General features: G+C 46.9%; 1 protein-coding gene across 6 annotated transcripts in view; it reads right to left on the bottom strand.

Moving 5' to 3' along the window:
• Positions 1-1521: 1521 nt before the first annotated feature.
• The window catches only part of PRICKLE4 (prickle planar cell polarity protein 4), a 96624-nt gene continuing 78203 nt past the window's right edge, over positions 1522-19942 (bottom strand). For all 6 annotated transcript variants that reach the window (XM_077295293.1, XM_077295295.1, XM_077295297.1 and 3 more), the window contains 3 exons: positions 6387-6593; positions 3429-3615; positions 1522-2227 (listed from right to left, as the gene is read on the bottom strand). In XM_077295293.1, the coding sequence (XP_077151408.1) occupies positions 1662-2227; positions 3429-3615; positions 6387-6593 (960 nt within the window). In that variant the 3' untranslated portion in view covers positions 1522-1661. The remainder of the gene's footprint in view (positions 2228-3428; positions 3616-6386; positions 6594-19942) is intronic.

The following is a 19942-nucleotide window of genomic DNA, read 5'->3' as shown; positions in this document are numbered from 1 at the left end:
AGGGGAGACACGAGAGGTGGATGGTAACAATTGCCTTAGTTATTTGGACCAGCCATAGTGTAAGGCTCGGGTGTTCATGTAATGCTGCATGAACCAGTTAACTGCCTAAGTATGTAGTATGTAGCAGTACAGACACAGAGTGCTATTAACTGCATAAAGTGTATGAGAACATGATGAGAGGAACCTGATTATGTTTTTTTTGTTTTGTTTTTTGAATGGGCCACACAGGGATGGTTAGGTTAATGCACTGAGGCGGTAGGCCAGTCTGAACAAATTAGTTTTTAGGGCACGCTTAAAACTGTGGGGATTGGGGATTAATCGTATTAACCTAGGTAATGCATTCCAAAGAATCGGCGCAGCACGTGTAAAGTCTTGGAGACGGGAGTGGGAGGTTCTGATTATTGAGGATGCTAACCTGAAGTCATTAGCGGAGCGGAGGGCACGGGTAGGGCGGTAGACTGAGACCAGAGAGGAGATGTAGGGTGGTGCTGAGCCATGGAGTGCTTTGTGGATGAGGGTAGTAGTTTTGTACTGGATTCTGGAGTGGATGGGTAGCCAATGTAATGACTGGCACAAGGTAGAGGCATCGGTGTAACGGTTGGTGAGGAATATGATTCTGGCAGCAGCATTCAGGACAGATTGGAGCGGGGAGGGTTTGGTAAGAGGGAGGCCGATTAATAGAGAGATACAATAGTCCAGACGAGAATGAATAAGTGAGACAGTAAGAGTTTTTGCAGAGTCGAAAGTAAGAAAAGGACGAATTCTAGAAATGTTTTTGAGATGCAGATAAGAAGAGCGAGACAGTGATCGGATGTGGGGGGTGAATGAAAGCTCGGAATCAAGGATGACCCCAAGGCAGCGGGCATGTTGCTTTGGAGTAATGGTGGAACCACACACGGAGATGGTAATGTCAGGCAAAGGTAGGTTAGTAGAGGGAGAGAACACGAGGAGTTCAGTTTTTGACAGGTTCAGTTTCAGATAGAGGGAGGACATGATGTTAGAGACGGCGGTAAGACACCTACCGTATATACTCGTGTATAAGCCGAGATTTTCAGCACTTTTTTTGTGCTGAAAACGCCTCCCTCGGCTTATACACGAGTCATGGTCCAGAAATCCGGTGGGGGAGGAGAGCGGTGGAGCAGCGGCAGGAGCCGGCAACTGTGACATCATACTCACCCTCCTCACGCCGTCGCTGAACGTCCCTGTATATAATACAATAATATATATACACACACACACACACACACACACACACACACACACACACACACACACACACACACAAATAAGCCAATTGCAAGAGTTCTTAGGGTATAATAGAAATTTAGAAAGGCCATTTGGAATCGGATGACCATATAAAGAATGATCCATTGTGTGGATCGAAATTATGGTGTCTAATTGACTGCAATGGGCTACAAAACTATAGTGACTGCGGGTCTGTGCATGTAATATAATGTTCCTAATGGAAAAATTTAAAGAACATCTTCAAATGCAACTACACCAATAAATAGATAACACTCGTCCTGTGTAAGCAATTTAATGTGGGCATAATTATGGTACATTCTGTTGCTTTTTAATCATACAAATCAGGTAAATACTTATAGCTGCAAAATAGATATTGTCTTTAAATTACAACATGTGAAATCTAACAGATGATAATATTAGGACACCTTGCAGCTCTTTCGACTGTCATTTCTTTTTATGGGAGTGCTCTTTCCACGGGCCTGTGATTTTTTTCCCCCACTGAGTGAGTAATTTGGAATAGGCCTGCCCAGGAAAAATCCTTCTGGCTCAGAGTCCGATGATGAACATGAAGTTCTGTCCTCATTTTCAACGTCTTGGCTATATTCTGGCAGCCAGGATTTGTGAGTCTCTCTTTCTGTACCTATAAATAGTGTTGGGAGCAATTCTTGACACCTTGTGGCAGAACATGTTTTGTGGAGGCCGGGTTTTATTTTCTTGTGGTTTGATCTGGTCTTTGTTTTCCAGGTAGTGCAATCTATCTGAGGGCTGAAATCTGCATCTGAAGCTCTTATGACATTACTATGGTTGGAAGGAAGATGCATTGTAGGACCAGATGACAAACAGTGCAAGGAGCAGTAAAGATGGTCATCATGAATGACAGATTCTGAACTGTGCAGAGGTGTCCTGCAACTGGAGCAGCAAAAACAAGAGGGTATTGTATGCCAGTACAACCCTTTTAATGTCACAAGTTCTCCACCAGGATCTGGAAAACATAACATTATTGAATACACATGATATCTGTCAGTTTTTGCAGGTTTATACACTTTAATGATAAGGAAAGCATACATGAAGTAATTGTGAAATAGACAAGTCTTACTAAAGAGATAAGTTATGATAAAAATGGATAATAGTGCACTGGTGGACTGATGCCGTCAAAGGAGCTGCGAATTAGATAAATGAGAAGAAACTATACACCTGCACATATATATCCACCTTAAGTGGCAATCGGATTTGTTAATATTTTACACTTAAAACCCCCCCAGGCAATAGCATAATTATAGTTATACTAGATGGTGGCCCGATTCTAACGCATCGGGTATTCTAGAATATGTATGTCCACGTAGTATATTGCCCAGTTACGTAGTATACAGCACAGAGCCACGTAGTATATTGCACAGCGACGTAGTATACAGCCACGTAGTATATTGCCCAGTTACGTAGTATATTGCCCAGTGACGTAGTATATTGCCCAGCCACGTATGTCACAGGTTAAAAAATAAAAAATAAACATATACTCACCTTCCGAGGGTACCCTTGTAGTTCTGTCGCCTGTGTTCGGTTCAGACGGCAGCTTCCGGTCCGAGGGTGTGATGACGTCGCGGTCACATGACCGTGACGTCACGGCAGGTCCGTCTCGCGCAGGGCCTGTGATGACGTCGCGGTCACATGACCGTGACGTCATGGCAGGTCCTTGTCGCACACCAACCTTAGCACCGGTACCTGCCGCTTGCATGGACCGGTCACCGGAGCGTCGGAAGGTCAGTATATAATGATTTGTTATTTTTTTTATTTTTAACATTAGATGTTTTTACTATTGAGGCTGCATAGGCAGCCTCAATATTAAAAACTTGGTCACACAGGGTTAATAGCGGCGGTAACGAAGTGAGTTACCCGCGGCATAACGCAGTCCGTTTCCGCTGGCATTAACCCTGTGTGAGCCGTGACTGCGGGGAGTATGGAGCGGGCGCCGGGCAGTGACTGCAGGGGCGTAGGGAGGGACTAATCGGACTGTGCCCGTCGCTGATTGGTCGCGGCAGCCATGACAGGCAGCTGGCGAGACCAATCAGCGAATGAATATCCGTGACGGAAGTTGCCGACAGAAAGACGGAAGTACCCCTTAGACAATTATATATATAGATGTAAAAAAAAAAAAAAAAATCATGTTTATTGGCAAGACGACTTACCAACAGGCTCACCACAGGCCTTGCAACTTTCAGCATGAAGTCGCTCAAAACAGCTGCTGCAAAAAGGTCTTCCACATTTCATAATATACCGACTGTCGCCCAACACCATGTCACATTCCCAACAACAGAAGTGTTCCACGTGCCAGCACAGACCTTCAGCTATTGTACATTTCTCAGACATAATCAGCTAAAACAGAAAAAAAACAGCAATTCCAAACATTAATTTTGCGAAAAAGATAACACTCAGCTATTGAAGTAAAGCGTTCAGCACAATAATCCTTGCAGAGAAGCAAGTTGCAGGCTCTATTGCATCTAAGGGCAACAAATAATTTATTTAAAAAAATAAAACTTCTGAGACTGCAAATCAGAGTAAAGTGCATTTTGTCTTAAAGGGGTTGCCCACAAAATAAATTCCATTTTAAATAAACAGGTCTTGGAATAATATGTTCCACAAGGTGTTAAAAAAAAAAGTTCCTGGGCTGAGATAATCTTCTAAATGTGCCCATAGATATGCAGAACTGTTGAAGTTCATGGTCAGTGCATACCACAGCTCCTGGGCCAGGGGAGGAAGCAGAAGAAAGAAGAGACAGCAGGGGCTGGCAATGGCTTCTTTCAGAGAGGTAGCATTTCCCTATCTGTAAGTGATGTAGAAACTTCAGCAGCCACTGAGATCATAGGTCACTTTCCGAATTGATTCATAATGAGCTCAGAGAGCTGGAGACATGGCAGAAACACTCTGTCCTGTGATAAAACAGCCAGGATAATGTGCTGCCTCACAGAAAGCAGCTGCTGCTAGCACATGTTGTATCATCTGTATACTCTAATAGGGTTCTATCACACATCCTGATATTTCCAGTACCGGAGATATCAATGTTAGTGTGTACGTGTTGCACTTGCTTCAATGGAATGAGCGTTAGGCGCGTATAACTTACTTTTAAATAAAAATGTGTTTTCCTTTTATTTCAAATAAAATAATTTATTCTTGCTGTGTGTTTATTTAGAATACAACTATAGGATTAGTAATGGAAAGGAGTCTACGATTTTATAATCCGTGGGCTTGATATCTCCGGACTAATATGAACCCTACTTGCCACTGCCAAAGTGCAAGTGGGAAGAGCCAGGCAAAGTGCCTGAATTGGCACATCTAAGCCTGAAAATAGGGAATTTAGAGGTTATGAGCCCCATTGGGGACAGCAATGATAATGTGTGCAAACTAAAGCGCTGCGGAATATGTTGGTGTTCTATAAATAAAAAGATTATTAATATTATTTCTGCAATTCATTCCAGCCAAATTTACACTCCAAATACTAATATATTTCCCTTCCGAATCCTGCCGTATGCCCAAACAGAACTTTTTGATTACATGTGGGGTATAGCTGTGCTCAGAAAAAAAAAAATAATAATGGTTAATAAACTGTGGGCCCATATTTGAACATCTTAACCACTCCAGGTTTCTTAAAAAAAAAAAAAAAAAAAACAGCAAGCGACTAAAGGGGTTGTCTGGCCTTAGAAGGACTGCAGACCTATGAACCCTCAACGCGCGCGTGATGTCGTCCATCCATGGCTGCAAGTATGGTTTGTACTCATGCAGTCACATGCAGACTAGATGAGCTTCACTCAATTCAAGTGTATTAACTAAGGCCGGAGTGTATTAACTAAGGCCTCTTTCACACTTCCGTCTTTTCAGATCCGTTGCAATGCGTCGTTTTGGGAAAAAAACGGATCCTGCAAATGTGCCCGCAGGATCCGTTTTTTTCCCATATGCTCAGTGTAGAAAAACAGAATCTGTTGCTGGATTCCGTCGAAAAAACGTACAGCGACGGATCCTGCGGCGGCCGTCGTTGGCTAGAATGGAAGCCTACGGGCGCAGGATCCGTTGCTGTCCGTCAAATGACGGAATCCAGCAACAGATTCCGTTTTTTTTTTTACACTGAGCACGCCTGGAAGGATTTCTATTCCTTTAATTTAACCCATTTTTCCTGCAGCTGCTGCATCGACGGATCCGTCAAAAAACAGGATCCAGTGCATCCGTTTTTTTACAATCTGCACAGGATCCGTCTTTTCAACACTTTGACGGATTGTGAGTGATTCTAAAAGACGTAAGTGTGAAAGAGGCTTAAGGCCGGACACGTCTAGTCAAAATGACGCCATAAGTATGTGAAGTGCATAATTGCGGTCACATGACCGCCCATTTCCAGTGAAAGAAAATGTCACAATGCTCCACTAGATTAATATTTCAATGAACACTTTTTTTTAATAATCATGCAGTTGATTTCCCATGAAATGGCAGGCCAACCCCTTAAAATAATGTGATTAAAAGCTGATGCTCATAGCAACTATTCATTTTGAAAAGAACTGCATGCTGATTACTTATTATGAGGAACTCTTAGGGCCTGATTCAACAATTTTAGCTGTAATTCTCATGTAAAACTGATAGAACTGTTGTGAAAATGTTGTGAATTTTGGCATTTAAGAAGGTAGTCCTGGCCATTTCTGCCAACTCTTTTAAAATCGGGCAGAGCTTGAGCTGGATGAGGCATGTCAAGTTCATCATAATTTATGCAAAGAGGTGGGTGGTGTCAATTAATACATTGCTGGCATATATTTCTGGAGGTGGAACAGAACAGTTGGAAGATGTGACAAGTTGATTAAAGTGGCAAACTCCAGAGCTCCCTTCATCAAGGCTGGAGTACAAAATGCCAGTCTTAGGGTACGTGTCAGGATGGCCGGCGCTTTTGACGGAGCGGAAAACCAGCTCCGCCCCCTTCTGTAGACACGATGATGCCAGATGTGTTCATTGACCCCTATACAACCATAGTTTTTTTTCTTCCATCAGTTTTAAAACATTTTCCTAATGTTTTTATGAGTGACACATCAAACAAGAAATCATTCAAAGAACAAGAAAATCACAATTAAGGGTTAGCATTCATTTCACCATTCTGGCAGTTTCTCCATTACCTGGTCACAGGCTGCACAACGCGCTTTAGTAAGTTCTGCATGGTGACGGCCACAGTATATTCTGCTGTCCTGCATAAAGTATATGAACTGTGACAAGGGAAGGTGGCATGTCTCACAAACAAAACATTTAAGATGCCAGTGAAGATTCTCATCTTGAAACCCTTCCGTGCACACTGCCGTGTCTCCCACCAGAATCTTGTCACCACACTAAAGAGAAATCATAAGCAAAAAAAAAAAGTTAACAATTCAAAGCAAAACCCCAAAAATAAATGTCTTCATGTACAATTGGTGCCAAAATGTAAAAACGATAAAATGTCTAGGCAACAATATTTCTGTAATATGAATGTACATTTTATACATCTTAAACCTTTCCTGAAAATACCTACAATCATACTAAAATATAGATTTATTCTCATGCTCCTATCGCACTCAGACGTGGAACCCGCTGCCTCATACTATATAAAAAGTGGACATTCTGGAAAAATGCGACAGTCATTGATGAAGGAAAGCGATTCTTTTCCATAGTTTTCCAGTGATGTCACTGAGTGAGGCAGTACGAACATTTGTTTTTTTGAGAGGCGCCTATATCACCTCCGGATTCCTTATTTTACATTTATCTCTTTGGCGGACTATGCGCGGGTGTACATTGCAAAACAATATTAACCCCTTAATGACCGCAAATACGTCTTTTTGCTGACCTGAGATGTAAGAGAATATCCTCCCCATACAAGTGACAATCCAGCATCTGTCGGCCGTACACCATAGCTGACAAAATTGCTGCATTAGGCTACTTTCACACTTCCGTCTTTTTGCCTCCGTCGCAATCAGTCGTTATGGCCAAAAAACGGATCCTGCAAATGTGCCCACAGGATCCGTTTTTTTGCCATACACTTTAATGGATGACGGATTGCAACAGATGGCCACACGTTGCATCCGTCGTGCAATGGATGCGTCGTGTTTTAGGGGTCAGTCGTGACAAAAAAAGTTCAATGTAACTTTTTTTGTGCGACGGGTCCACCATTTCCGACCGCGCATGCGCGGCCGGAACTCTGCCCCCTCCTCCCCGCTCATCACAATAAACACAAATTTAGCACAACGTCCGTCGGGCCGACGGTTTGCGACGACCCCGTACCGACGGAAGTGTGAAAGTAGCCTTAGCCACGATCAGTGTTGGCACCGTCCAAATCTGTTCAACCCCTTAGATACTGCTGTCAATAGTGACTACATGATACAAATGGTTAACAGAGTGTGGGGGTTTCCTCTTTATCCCCATCGGCACCCTGAGATCATGATTGTGTGGTCCTGATGTTTGCCATGGCTATTCACAGCCAAATAGTGGCCTTAGAATCTGGTGGCTATAGGAACCTGTTCAAAAGTTAGCACCATTTAGGTGGTAAAAATGCACTTTTTTATTCTTGTTTTGTCACTTTGCATTAATTCTTGAAAAGCACCGGAAGTTTTGATGCATTTTTGATGCAGTTCTGGTGCAGTTTTGATGCAGTTTTTGCGCATTTTTTTATGCAGTTTTTGGAAATAAATAAATAAATGGAAAATGTGCATGATTTGAATGGAAGCATGCATGAAAAAAACAGATTCGAAGGCCAGATTCATCATTTCACATCTCAGTTTTATACGTTTTTCGCCGGATCCGTCGCTGTGCATTTTTTTGGGCAGCTTTTTTGACGGATCCGGCAAAAAACGGATGAAATGTGTGGCCATTAGGCGTAATCCGGCGCTAATACAACTCTATGAGAAAAAACGGATCCAGCAGAAAAAAAAATGGATCTTTTTTTTCAAAACTCGCCGGATTGTGCCTGATGGCAAAAACCTGATGTGTGAAATTAGCCACACCATCAAGTGGCAACATCTGCAAAGAGTTTGTATTTTCTCTCCGTGTTTGCGTGGGTTTCCTCCGGTTTCCTCCCACATTCCAAAGACATACTGATAGGGAATTTAGATTGTGAGCCCCAAGGGGGACAGCAATGATAATGTGTGCAACCTGTAAAGCACTGCTTAATATGTTAGCGCTATATAAAAATAAAGATTATGTATCTATAGATATATCTATAGATAGATATATCCATAGATAGGCCGATGTTGATTAATGAACACAAAGAAAAATACGGGAAAAAAAAAGGCGTGGGCTCCCGCGCAATTTTCTGCGCCAGAGGGGGAAAGCCAACGGCCGGGGGCCAATATTTGTAGCCTGGGAAGGGATTAATACCCATGGCCCCTCCCAGGCTTAATCCTAGAGTAGTGAAAGAGTTAAAAACAAAATAAAGACACAGCCAGAAAAAAGTATTTTATTATTCTTAATTTAACCATACTTACCATACTTCAGCGCTTGCAAAAAACGTAAAATAAACTGTATACTCCCTGTCCGACGCAGTCCAATTAATAACGAGTGTCCCACGACGATCTCCCCTATAGAACAGTGACATCGGGTGATGTCACTGCTCTATAGGACCTTCAGTGACACACTGACAGGATACAATGGCTCCTGCAGTGCATCACTGAGAGGATACTGTAGTTCACTGGTCTCACTTTATGGCAATTGTTGCGTGGGAACTGTCTCACACAGCAGTGCCAAAAGTGAGACTAGGGACTATTTTTTACAGTGGCAGAGGAATACAGTGCAGAAGGATACCTCCCTCCCGTCATTGTATTCCTGGAGCCTCTAGAGAGCGGTCGCATCAGCTGATGCAGCCGCTCTCCACGGGAGATCGTCGTGGGACACTCGTGGATTTCTGCGGATCAGGGAGTATATTGTTTGTTTGTTATTTTAATATTTTTTACAGGTGACACTGGCTTTGGAGATCAAAGTGACAAGTGATGGTGAGTATGTACTCTATGTTATATGTACTGTATGTCTATATGTAATGTATGAATGTATTGTATGTAGTATGTATGTAGTATGTATGTATGTATGTAGTATGTTGCATGTATGTTGTATGTATGTGGTATGTATGTATGTGGTATGTATGTATGTAGTATGTTGTATGTATGTAGTATGTAGTATGTATGTTGTATGTAGCATGTTGTATGTATGTTGTATGTATGCATGTATGTAGTATGTATGTTGTATGTAGTATGTATGTTGTATGTAGTATGTATGTTGTATGTATGTTTGTTTTTTTTTACATTCAACACATTAGCCAGATGATGGGACTGCTACTGTCCCATCATTGGCTAATGTGTCAATTACTGTCATTGTAGCAGGCATAGCCTGCACACGCACACACAAAGACCCCCGAGAGGCCCACACAGACCCCCGGCAGGCCCGCACAGACCCCCGGCAGGCCCGCACAGACCCCCGGCAGGCCCGCACAGACCCCCGGCAGGCCCGTGCAGACCCCAGACGGTCCCGCCCGCACACACAGACTCGCAGTCTCCATCCACACTCCATTATAGTGCATCATTGCACTATGGGAACTTCCGATTCCGGTATTCGATATTCTAAAAGTATCAGAACTCCGATACAGTGAATATCGGTCGATACCCGATATTTCAGTATCGGAATGCTCAACACTAGTCTTAACCGAGGGACATGGCTTGAAGTTCCTGACAGCACAGTACCTGCAAAGATTACGGTTATCTATGTACAAATTTGACATCTGTACATTGAGATTCTATAATTTGTAATATCTGAATGTTCAGATGTCAGTTAACACAGATCTCTGTACATTTTAGTATAGTACATGCTGCTCCAGTAGAACAACAAACTCAATTATCCAGAGCTTGTGTGGGCGTTTTCTTTTTAGCACGAATAGTAAAAGGTTTTTCCATGAACAAAATTAATTTTAAGTTCACCACCTTGGGATTTTCCATTTTTTGCGTTTTCATTTTTTTTGCCACCTTCTTCCCAGAGCCATAGCTTTAGTTTTCCGTCAAGCCATGTGAGGGCTTGTTTTTTGCAGGATGAGTTGCACTTTTGAATGACACCATTGATTTGACCATATAGTGTACTGGAAATTGGGTAAAAAATCCAAGTGCAGTGAAATTGCAAAAAAGTGCAATCCCACAATTGTTTTAGGGTTTTTTGTTGGTTTTTTTTTTACCATGTTTACTAAATGCTAAAACGGACCTGGTAATATGATCTTCCAGGTCATTATGAGTTCATAGATAAAGAACATATGCATGTTTGGTATTTAAAGTGGTGGAAAAAAAAAAAAAAACAACAACAAAATTTGTTAAAGAAAAAAAGCCCCATTTTCAGAGACCCATAGCGTTTCCATTTTTCATGATATGGTTGAGGGCTTATTTTTGTGCGCTGAGCTGATGTTTTGATTGATACAATTTTGGGGTAGATACGATGTTTTGATCGTCTGTTATTGCAATGTTGCGGCGACCCAAAAAACGTAATTCTGCAGTTTTGATTTTTTTTCCCTCGTTTCATAGTTTACCGATCGGATTAATTATTTTTATATTTTGAAAGACTCGGGTGTTTCTGAATGCAGTGATAACAAATCTGTATTTTTTTAATGGTTTTATTTTGAATGGGGCGATTAAAAAAAATATTAAACTTTTAAGGGTATGTGCACACGTTGCGGATTTTGCTGCAGATCCGCAGCGGATTTGACACTGCGGATTCGCAGCAGTTTTCCCTGAGTTTACAGTACCATGTAAACCTATGGAAAAAAAAATCCGCAGTGCACATGCTGCAGAAAAAAAATGTGCAGAAACGTAGCGTTGTTTATTCAGCAGCATGTCAATTCTTTGTGCGGATTCCACAGCGGTTTACACCTGTTCCACAATAGGAATCCGCAGATGTAAAACCGCAGGTGGAATCCGCACAAAAAAACGCATAAAATCTGCGGTAAATCCGCAGGTAAAACGCAGTGCTTTTTACCTGTGGATTTCTCAAAACAGGTGTGGAAAAATCCGCAGAGGTTTCACCTACACATGCACATACCCTAAACGAGACTAAGCTGCGATCTTCTGATCGCTTGTGCTATAGATATCAGGGCTACAGCCCTGCTATCTGTAGCAGAAATGATTATCTGCTACAAACTTCGGGCACAGTATATTGGTATTTGGTTGGCAATATTTGGGCACTGAATATTATTATTATTTGGCTACTGTATGTTAGCATTAGTTGGGTGGGATTTTTTTGGTACATATTTTGAGCACTACATGTTGCTATTATTTATATCAGGAAAATATTAATTATTTTCCATTGTATGGGTTACACAGCCAGGGTAGCCTGCTATTCCTCCCCCCAATGATTTCTGTAAAGCCAAAATCCTTCTTGCAGCTCCTTCCCACCTCTGAATTTCCACTCCCCCCCTCCAAACAAATGATCAGTTTAATTGCTGGCCAGCTCGCAGAGAGCTGAATGTGTTCCCACCAAGAATCCCTTTGTCTGCTAGGCAGAATACTCAAAGTAGAATTCATCGAAACACAGTAACCCTAGAAACATGAAAATTAGATTTCCAGGATCTGGGCAATTAGGGCTAGGCATGGCAGCGTTATGCGGCATTTAGGGCCATCGGAAACCTGGGAAATTAATTTCTACCCACCAGTAAATCACAGACATACAGTGTTTGGACTCTAAAGAATGGTAAAATCACAGGGGTAAAAATAATGCCAATATCGTTGGCCTGCGAGCTTCCGGGCCAAAGATATGGACAGAAGGAGTTTTTGATAACTTTGCAAAATAGGTGCATCTCCCAGGAAACAGCCCACATGTGAGGTCAGCCAAAGTGGGAGTCTACAAGTGTATGGCTGAACCATAAAACAGGAATGTCCATTTTGGGAGTTTATTCAGAGCCGGAGAGACAGCTGAAGCAATCATGCTGGGGTGCTGAATCATTTCTCTGGGAACTCCCCTCCCCTTTATCGACATGTCATACCTGTGACTGAGATTTAGTAAGTTTGTACCTTTATCACTTTTCTTTTATAACGGTTTGTACATATTTGTATTTGCCTCTTTTGTAATATCTTTTGTCATTTTTGTAAACACTGCTGATTTTTTCTGGAGTAAACAAATTTGCTAGTTTCGTTCTTTTGGCTTTATGATTGAACCGACACATACGCTGCGCAAATTCACATTACTCGGGGTTGGTTTCTGACCCAATATAGGCTTGGTACCGGACCGGCTTATATCTAAAGAGGAACTGGTGGCAGCATAGAGTTCTGGTGTTATTGGGGGATCCTGGCAGTGATGGACCAGAGGTTTATACATGCACTCTCGGCATAGGGAGATATAGATATATACATACACATACATACATACATAGCCCTCACTGCAGAGTGCTCCGATAACCAGTATGTGAAGGGGCAGCCTCTCCGGTGACTACTTATCCTAGGTGCAGTACCTTAACTGACCTGAGGGTGGGGGGGTGCTAGAGAGCTGCAAGTTCATGACTAAAAGTAAAAGGTTTTCATGACATACATGTTGCTATTTGTGTTCTGTATTTTCTATTAGCCTTATTTAGTGCTTTTGTTCTGACTTTGGGAATCTTATATTGTCATTGCTTTGAGCACTGTATATTGGTGCCAATTGGATGGGATTTTTTGGTTCATATTTGGGCACTGTATGTTAGTATTTGTTTTGTATTTTTAGAGCACTGTATTTTGGCATTTGGCCGATTGCTTTTTGGTACATATTATTTGAGCACGATATGTTGGTATTATTTGGACTCTGTATATTGGTATTGTTTTGGTACTGTAGAATTTTGTCAATACTGTATATTTGAGGTGTTAATACGTATTATGTATTTGATATCTGTATTTGGTGCCTATATGGTGTATATTTGCTGTCTAGATTGTGTATATCTCATGGGTTATTGTGTACTTGATGTCTGTATTGTGGATTTGATGTTTGTATTTTTATCTGTTGTGTGTATTATGTGTTTGGGTGCATCAGTAATGTTAAAAGCTATGCCATCGGCACTGTATTTTGCCATCAGGGACACCCCAGGCAGACTGGTTTTAACTGAGGCACCAGACTTAGCGTACGGCCCAGTAACCTCATCGGCAGCAGGATGACGTTGCATGATGAGTCAGTTTGTATTGACAAAGCTGATTCAGTGTGGCTCCTTTACAGGTGCCACATAGTTGCACGGAAGAAAGGCCTGGCAATCTACATCCATATTATGCAAAAAAAAAACAACAACTTGGGAGTGTACAACTAAAATAATTCAATATAGTGCAGGAATATGTGCCTAGGTTTGAAGGTAGTCAAGCTACTCGGGAATATCCGATGGTTGACCGAGTAAGAGCAATGCTCATAGTGCGTCAGGACCAAAGCCGCAAGGTCATCTTAGTGAGACTACAAGGAGCACCAATCCATACCACGGTTCTACAAGTCTACTCCCCAACAAAAAATGCCAAGCAGGAGGACGTTGATCTATTCTACTTTCAAGTTCAAGTGGAAAACCGCAAGATGCTGAAACAAGACTTACGCATTATCATGGGACACAAATAGCAAAGTGGGCCATGGCAAACATGGAACAGTTGTTAGAAACTTTGGACTTAGTGAAGTTGATAAAGGCATCCACTGAATCGCGGAGTTCTGGGGGGTGATTTTGCAAAAACATCTACTACTGTTCCTCCAACGCTCGCTGGAAAAACTCTTCTTGTTTGGAAACAGCTGTGCTTAGTTTGGACTGAATTACATCCACGCTGGAGCGTCTTAAAAAGCCGTCACGGTGGTGAGCTGAAATTTAATAATTTTTTTCCCAAACGTGTTGAATATATTAAAAAACACGTTTGAATAAATCAATGAGATTTGACATCTTATACAGCAGCAAGGGAGACATCCACAAATAATTTTTATCTTCATACTTGTCGGTTTTGTAATCCGTGGATCTGCAGAAGCTGTACAAATGATTTAAAAATGTTTTTGAAATCATAAATCAGGTTAGTACAATCTGATTAAGTACTATAATTGTATGTCTGTCATGGTTCCCAATGGCAAGGGAACGTCAGAGAACTTAAATAACAGACTAGCTCTTGGGTGATGGAATCTCGAGCTGACCGTGAGCTAAACCTACCACACAACTAACAGTGGCCGGGTGACGTACCTACGTTTTATCCCTAGACGCCCAGCGCCAGCCGGAGAACTAACTAACCCTAATAGAGGAAAAAACAGACCTGGCTTACCTCTAGGGAAATTCCCCCAAAAAGGAGACAGAAGCCCCCCACATATATTGACGGTGAGTTCAGAGGAAAAGACATACGCAGTATGAAGGTAGGTTCAGCAAAGCGAGGTCCGCTTACTAGATAGTAAGAAGATACAATAGGGAACTTCACGGTCAGCTGAAAACCCTATTAAAATACCATCCAGAAATTACTTTAAGACTCATGTGTCAACTCATGACACCGGAGTGGTAATTTCGGCCCACAAGAGCTTCCAGCTACAGAAACATAACATAACTGTGAACTGGAACAAAAATGCAAACAAACTTAGGACTAAGAGTCCAACTTAGCTGATAGTAGTCTAGAAGCAGGAACATGCAACAGAAAGGCTCTGGTTACATTGATGGCCGGCACTAGAATAACTGAGCAGCAAGGCTAAATAGGATACTCCCACATCCTGATGGAAACAGGTGAACAGAGAAAGTGAAGCACACAAGTCCAGTACCACCAGCGACCACCGGGGGAGCCCAAAAACCAAATTCACAACATATGTCATACAAGACCCTTTTTGCACTACTTTCTTCCTAGTACTGTTATCAAGCAACTATGAAGGCAGTCACAACCTCCACATGAATGCTTGAAAAAGCAAATCTGACCAGCACCTCTGAACAGAATGAAGCAAATGTGAACAGGCACATTAGAAGTTATACAGTATATATATATATATATATATATATATATATATATATATATATATATATATATATATATATATATATATACTAGATGGCAGCCCGATTCTAAAGAATCGGGAGTCTAGAATCCATATATACTTTATTTATTCAAATGTAAGAATAATACAATTAATAAATAATAGTAATAAAGAACAAGAAATGGCTGCACTCACCAGCTCTTGACAATTCTTGACAGTACGGCACATTTCTGATTGGTCGCTCGCGGCAGGCGGCAACCAATCAGAAAAGTGCCGCGCACCACGAAGGCATATATCTTTGTCCACCCTGAGCGGGTGTAGGACGCTGGTGACGTCACTTATCTCCGGACATTATCTCCGGACAAAGCCACGGAAGTTGGCACAAATTGCAGGAAGTAGTATTCTAGGCAATTATATATTAGATTTTAATGTTATCAGTGTTTACCTTTGAACGTTTATATTGTATTGTCCTGTCACCAGCCATGTGTACGATTATCGGCCGAAAGCCTCTCTGGAACCAATAATCACCCCATGTAAAGGTATCTTTATAAGTTAAAGATTCAGAATACTATGACTTTTATCATATCAGGTTTTCTGGTTGAAGTAAAAAAAACTCTGAGTGTTTACAGTTTGAAACCATAAAATGTTGAAAAATTATGTCATTCTTGAGTATATCACTCAATGGTGCTCATAAACGTGTCAAATTTGATCTATAATATACTTTAATATACGTTACTTTAATCTTTAATATACTTAAGAACAGGGCCCCAGACATCACACAGGGGGTCTGAAACACCGCACAGTGGTCCAAAATATCGCTGTGCTCTGCCTGGGGCCCCATATGCTGCCTGGGGCCCCTGTGCTCTGCCTGGGGCCCCATATGCTGCCTGGGGCCCCTGTGCTCTGCCTGGGGCCCCTATGCTCTGCCTGGGGCCCCATGTTCTGCCTGGGGCCCCTGTGCTCTGCCTGGGGCCACTGTGCTCTGCCTGGGGCCCCATATGCTGCCTGGGGCCCCATATGCTGCCTGGGGCCCCTGTGCTCTGCCTGGGGCCCCATAGGCTGCCTGGGGCCCCTGTGCTCTACCTGGGACCACTGTGCTCTGCCTGGGGCCCCATATGCTGCCTGGGGCCCCTGTGCTCTGCCTGGGGCCCCTGTGCTCTGCCTGGGGCCCCTGTGCTCTGCCTGGGGCCCCTGTGCTCTGCCTGGGGCCCCATGTTCTGCCTGGGGCCACTGTGCTCTGCCTGGGGCCCCATAGGCTGCCTGGAGCCCCTGTGCTCTGCCTGGGACCACTGTGCTCTGCCTGGGGCCCCATATGCTGCCTGGGGCCCCTGTGCTCTGCCTGGGGCCACTGTGCTCTGCCTGGGGCCCCATATGCTGCCTGGGGCCCCTGTGCTCTGCCTGGGGCCCCATATGCTGCCTGGGGCCCCTGTGCTCTGCCTGGGGCCCCATGTTCTGCCTGGGGCCCCTGTGCTCTGCCTGGGGCCACTGTGCTCTGCCTGGGGCCCCATGTTCTGCCTGGGGCCACTGTGCTCTGCCTGGGGCCCCATAAGCTGCCTGGGGCCCCTGTGCTCTGCCTGGGACCACTGTGCTCTGCCTGGGGCCCCATATGCTGCCTGGGGCCCCTGTGCTCTGCCTGGGGCCCCATATGCTGCCTGGGGCCACTGTGCTCTGCCTGGGGCCCCATATGCTGCCTGGGGCCCCTGTGCTCTGCCTGGGGCCCCATATGCTGCCTGGGGCCCCTGTGCTCTGCCTGGGGCCCCTGTGCTCTGCCTGGGGCCCCTGTGCTCTGCCTGGGGCCACTGTGCTCTGCCTGGGGCCCCATATGCTGCCTGGGGCCCCTGTGCTCTGCCTGGGGCCCCATATGCTGCCTGGGGCCCCTGTGCGCTGCCTGGGGCCCCTGTGCTCTGCCTGGGGCCCCATATGCTGCCTGGGGCCCCTGTGCTCTGCCTGGGGCCCCTGTGCTCTGCCTGGGGCCCCATATGCTGCCTGGGGCCCCTGTGCTCTGCCTGGGGCCGCATATGCTGCCTGGGGCCCCTGTGCTCTGCCTGGGGCCACTGTGCTCTGCCTGGGACCCCATAGGCTGCCTGGGGCCCCTGTGCTCTGCCTGGGACCACTGTGCTCTGCCTGGGGCCCCATATGCTGCCTGGGGCCACTGTGCTCTGCCTGGGGCCACTGTGCTCTGCCTGGGGCCCCATATGCTGCCTGGGGCCCCTGTGCTCTGCCTGGGTGTAGGACACTGGTGACGTCACTTATCTCCGGACATTAGCTCCGGACATTAGCTCCGGACATTAGCTCCGGACATTAGCTCCGGACATTAGCTCCGGACAAAGCCACGGAAGTTGGCACAAATTGCAGGAAGTAGTATTCTAGGCAATTATATATTAGATGGGCATTTCCTGAAGGAAATACATGGTGCTTGAACAGCGCTACCAGCTTTACAGCAGCACTTTTCACACACGGGACTGGGGGGCGCGCTTACTTTTGCACCCGGGGCCGGGGGCGCGCTTACTTTTGCACCCGGGGGCGCACTTACTTTTGCACCCGGAGGCGCACTTACTTTTGCACCCGGGGGCGCACTTACTTTTGCACCCGGGGGCGCACTTACTTTTGCTCCCGGGGGCGCACTTACTTTTGCTCCCGGGGGCGCACTTACTTTTGCACCCGGGGGCGCACTTACTTTTGCACCCGGAGGCGCACTTACTTTTGCACCCGGGGGCGCACTTACTTTTGCACCCGGGGGCGCACTTACTTTTGCTCCCGGGGGCGCACTTACTTTTGCTCCCGGGGGCGCACTTACTTTTGCACCCGGGGGCGCACTTACTTTTGGGGCCGCACTTACTTTTGGTGGGGGCTCCTCGGCCTCCGATTTGGTTGGTGGGGCCCCTCATCCTCCGATTTGGTGGGTGGGGACCCTCGGCCTCCGATTTGGTGGGCGGGGACCCCTGGCCTTCGATTTGGTGGGCGGGGACCCCTGGCCTTCGATTTGGTGGGCGGGGCCCCTCGGCCTCCGATTTGGTGGGCGGGGCCCATCGGCCTCCGATGTGGTGGGCGGGGCCTCTCGGCCTCCGATTTGGTGGGCGGGGACCCCTGGCCTCAGATTTGGTGGGCGGGGACCCTCGGCCTCAGATTTGGTGGGCGGGGACCCTCGGCCTCAGATTTGGTGGGCGGGGACCCTCGGCCTCAGATTTGGTGGGCGGGGACCCTCGGCCTCCGATTTGGTGGGCGGGGACCCTCGGCCTCCGATTTGGTGGGCGGGGACCCTCGGCCTCAGATTTGGTGGGCGGGGACCCTCGGCCTCAGATTTGGTGGGCGGGGACCCTCGGCCTCAGATTTGGTGGGCGGGGACCCTCGGCCTCAGATTTGGTGGGCGGGGACCCTCGGCCTCAGATTTGGTGGGCGGGGACCCTCGGCCTCAGATTTGGTGGGCGGGGACCCTCGGCCTCAGATTTGGTGGGCGGGGACCCTCGGCCTCAGATTTGGTGGGCGGGGACCCCTGGCCTTCGATTTGGTGGGCGGGGACCCCTGGCCTTCGATTTGGTGGGCGGGGCCCCTCGGCCTCCGATTTGGTGGGCGGGGCCCATCGGCCTCCGATGTGGTGGGCGGGGCCTCTCGGCCTCCGATTTGGTGGGCGGGGACCCCTGGCCTCAGATTTGGTGGGCGGGGACCCTCGGCCTCAGATTTGGTGGGCGGGGACCCTCGGCCTCAGATTTGGTGGGCGGGGACCCTCGGCCTCAGATTTGGTGGGCGGGGACCCTCGGCCTCAGATTTGGTGGGCGGGGACCCTCGGCCTCAGATTTGGTGGGCGGGGACCCTCGGCCTCCGATTTGGTGGGCGGGGACCCTCGGCCTCCGATTTGGTGGGCGGGGACCCTCGGCCTCAGATTTGGTGGGCGGGGACCCTCGGCCTCAGATTTGGTGGGCGGGGACCCTCGGCCTCAGATTTGGTGGGCGGGGACCCTCGGCCTCAGATTTGGTGGGCGGGGACCCTCGGCCTCAGATTTGGTGGGCGGGGACCCTCGGCCTCAGATTTGGTGGGCGGGGACCCTCGGCCTCAGATTTGGTGGGCGGGGACCCTCGGCCTCAGATTTGGTGGGCGGGGACCCTCGGCCTCAGATTTGGTGGGCGGGGACCCCTGGCCTTCGATTTGGTGGGCGGGGACCCCTGGCCTTCGATTTGGTGGGCGGGGCCCATCGGCCTCCGATTTGGTGGGCGGGGCCCATCGGCCTCCGATGTGGTGGGCGGGGCCTCTCGGCCTCCGATTTGGTGGGCGGGGACCCCTGGCCTCAGATTTGGTGGGCGGGGACCCTCGGCCTCAGATTTGGTGGGCGGGGACCCTCGGCCTCAGATTTGGTGGGCGGGGACCCTCGGCCTCAGATTTGGTGGGCGGGGACCCTCGGCCTCAGATTTGGTGGGCGGGGACCCTCGGCCTCAGATTTGGTGGGCGGGGACCCTCGGCCTCCGATTTGGTGGGCGGGGACCCTCGGCCTCCGATTTGGTGGGCGGGGACCCTCGGCCTCAGATTTGGTGGGCGGGGACCCTCGGCCTCAGATTTGGTGGGCGGGGACCCTCGGCCTCAGATTTGGTGGGCGGGGACCCTCGGCCTCAGATTTGGTGGGCGGGGACCCTCGGCCTCAGATTTGGTGGGCGGGGACCCTCGGCCTCAGATTTGGTGGGCGGGGACCCTCGGCCTCAGATTTGGTGGGCGGGGACCCTCGGCCTCAGATTTGGTGGGCGGGGACCCTCGGCCTCCGATTTGGTGGGCG

This window comes from Ranitomeya variabilis, chromosome 3, assembly GCF_051348905.1.
Source record: "Ranitomeya variabilis isolate aRanVar5 chromosome 3, aRanVar5.hap1, whole genome shotgun sequence".
Classification (NCBI taxonomy): domain Eukaryota; kingdom Metazoa; phylum Chordata; class Amphibia; order Anura; family Dendrobatidae; genus Ranitomeya; species Ranitomeya variabilis.
Note: the sequence above shows the minus strand (reverse complement) of the source record. Positions and strands in the feature narration are given on the sequence as shown.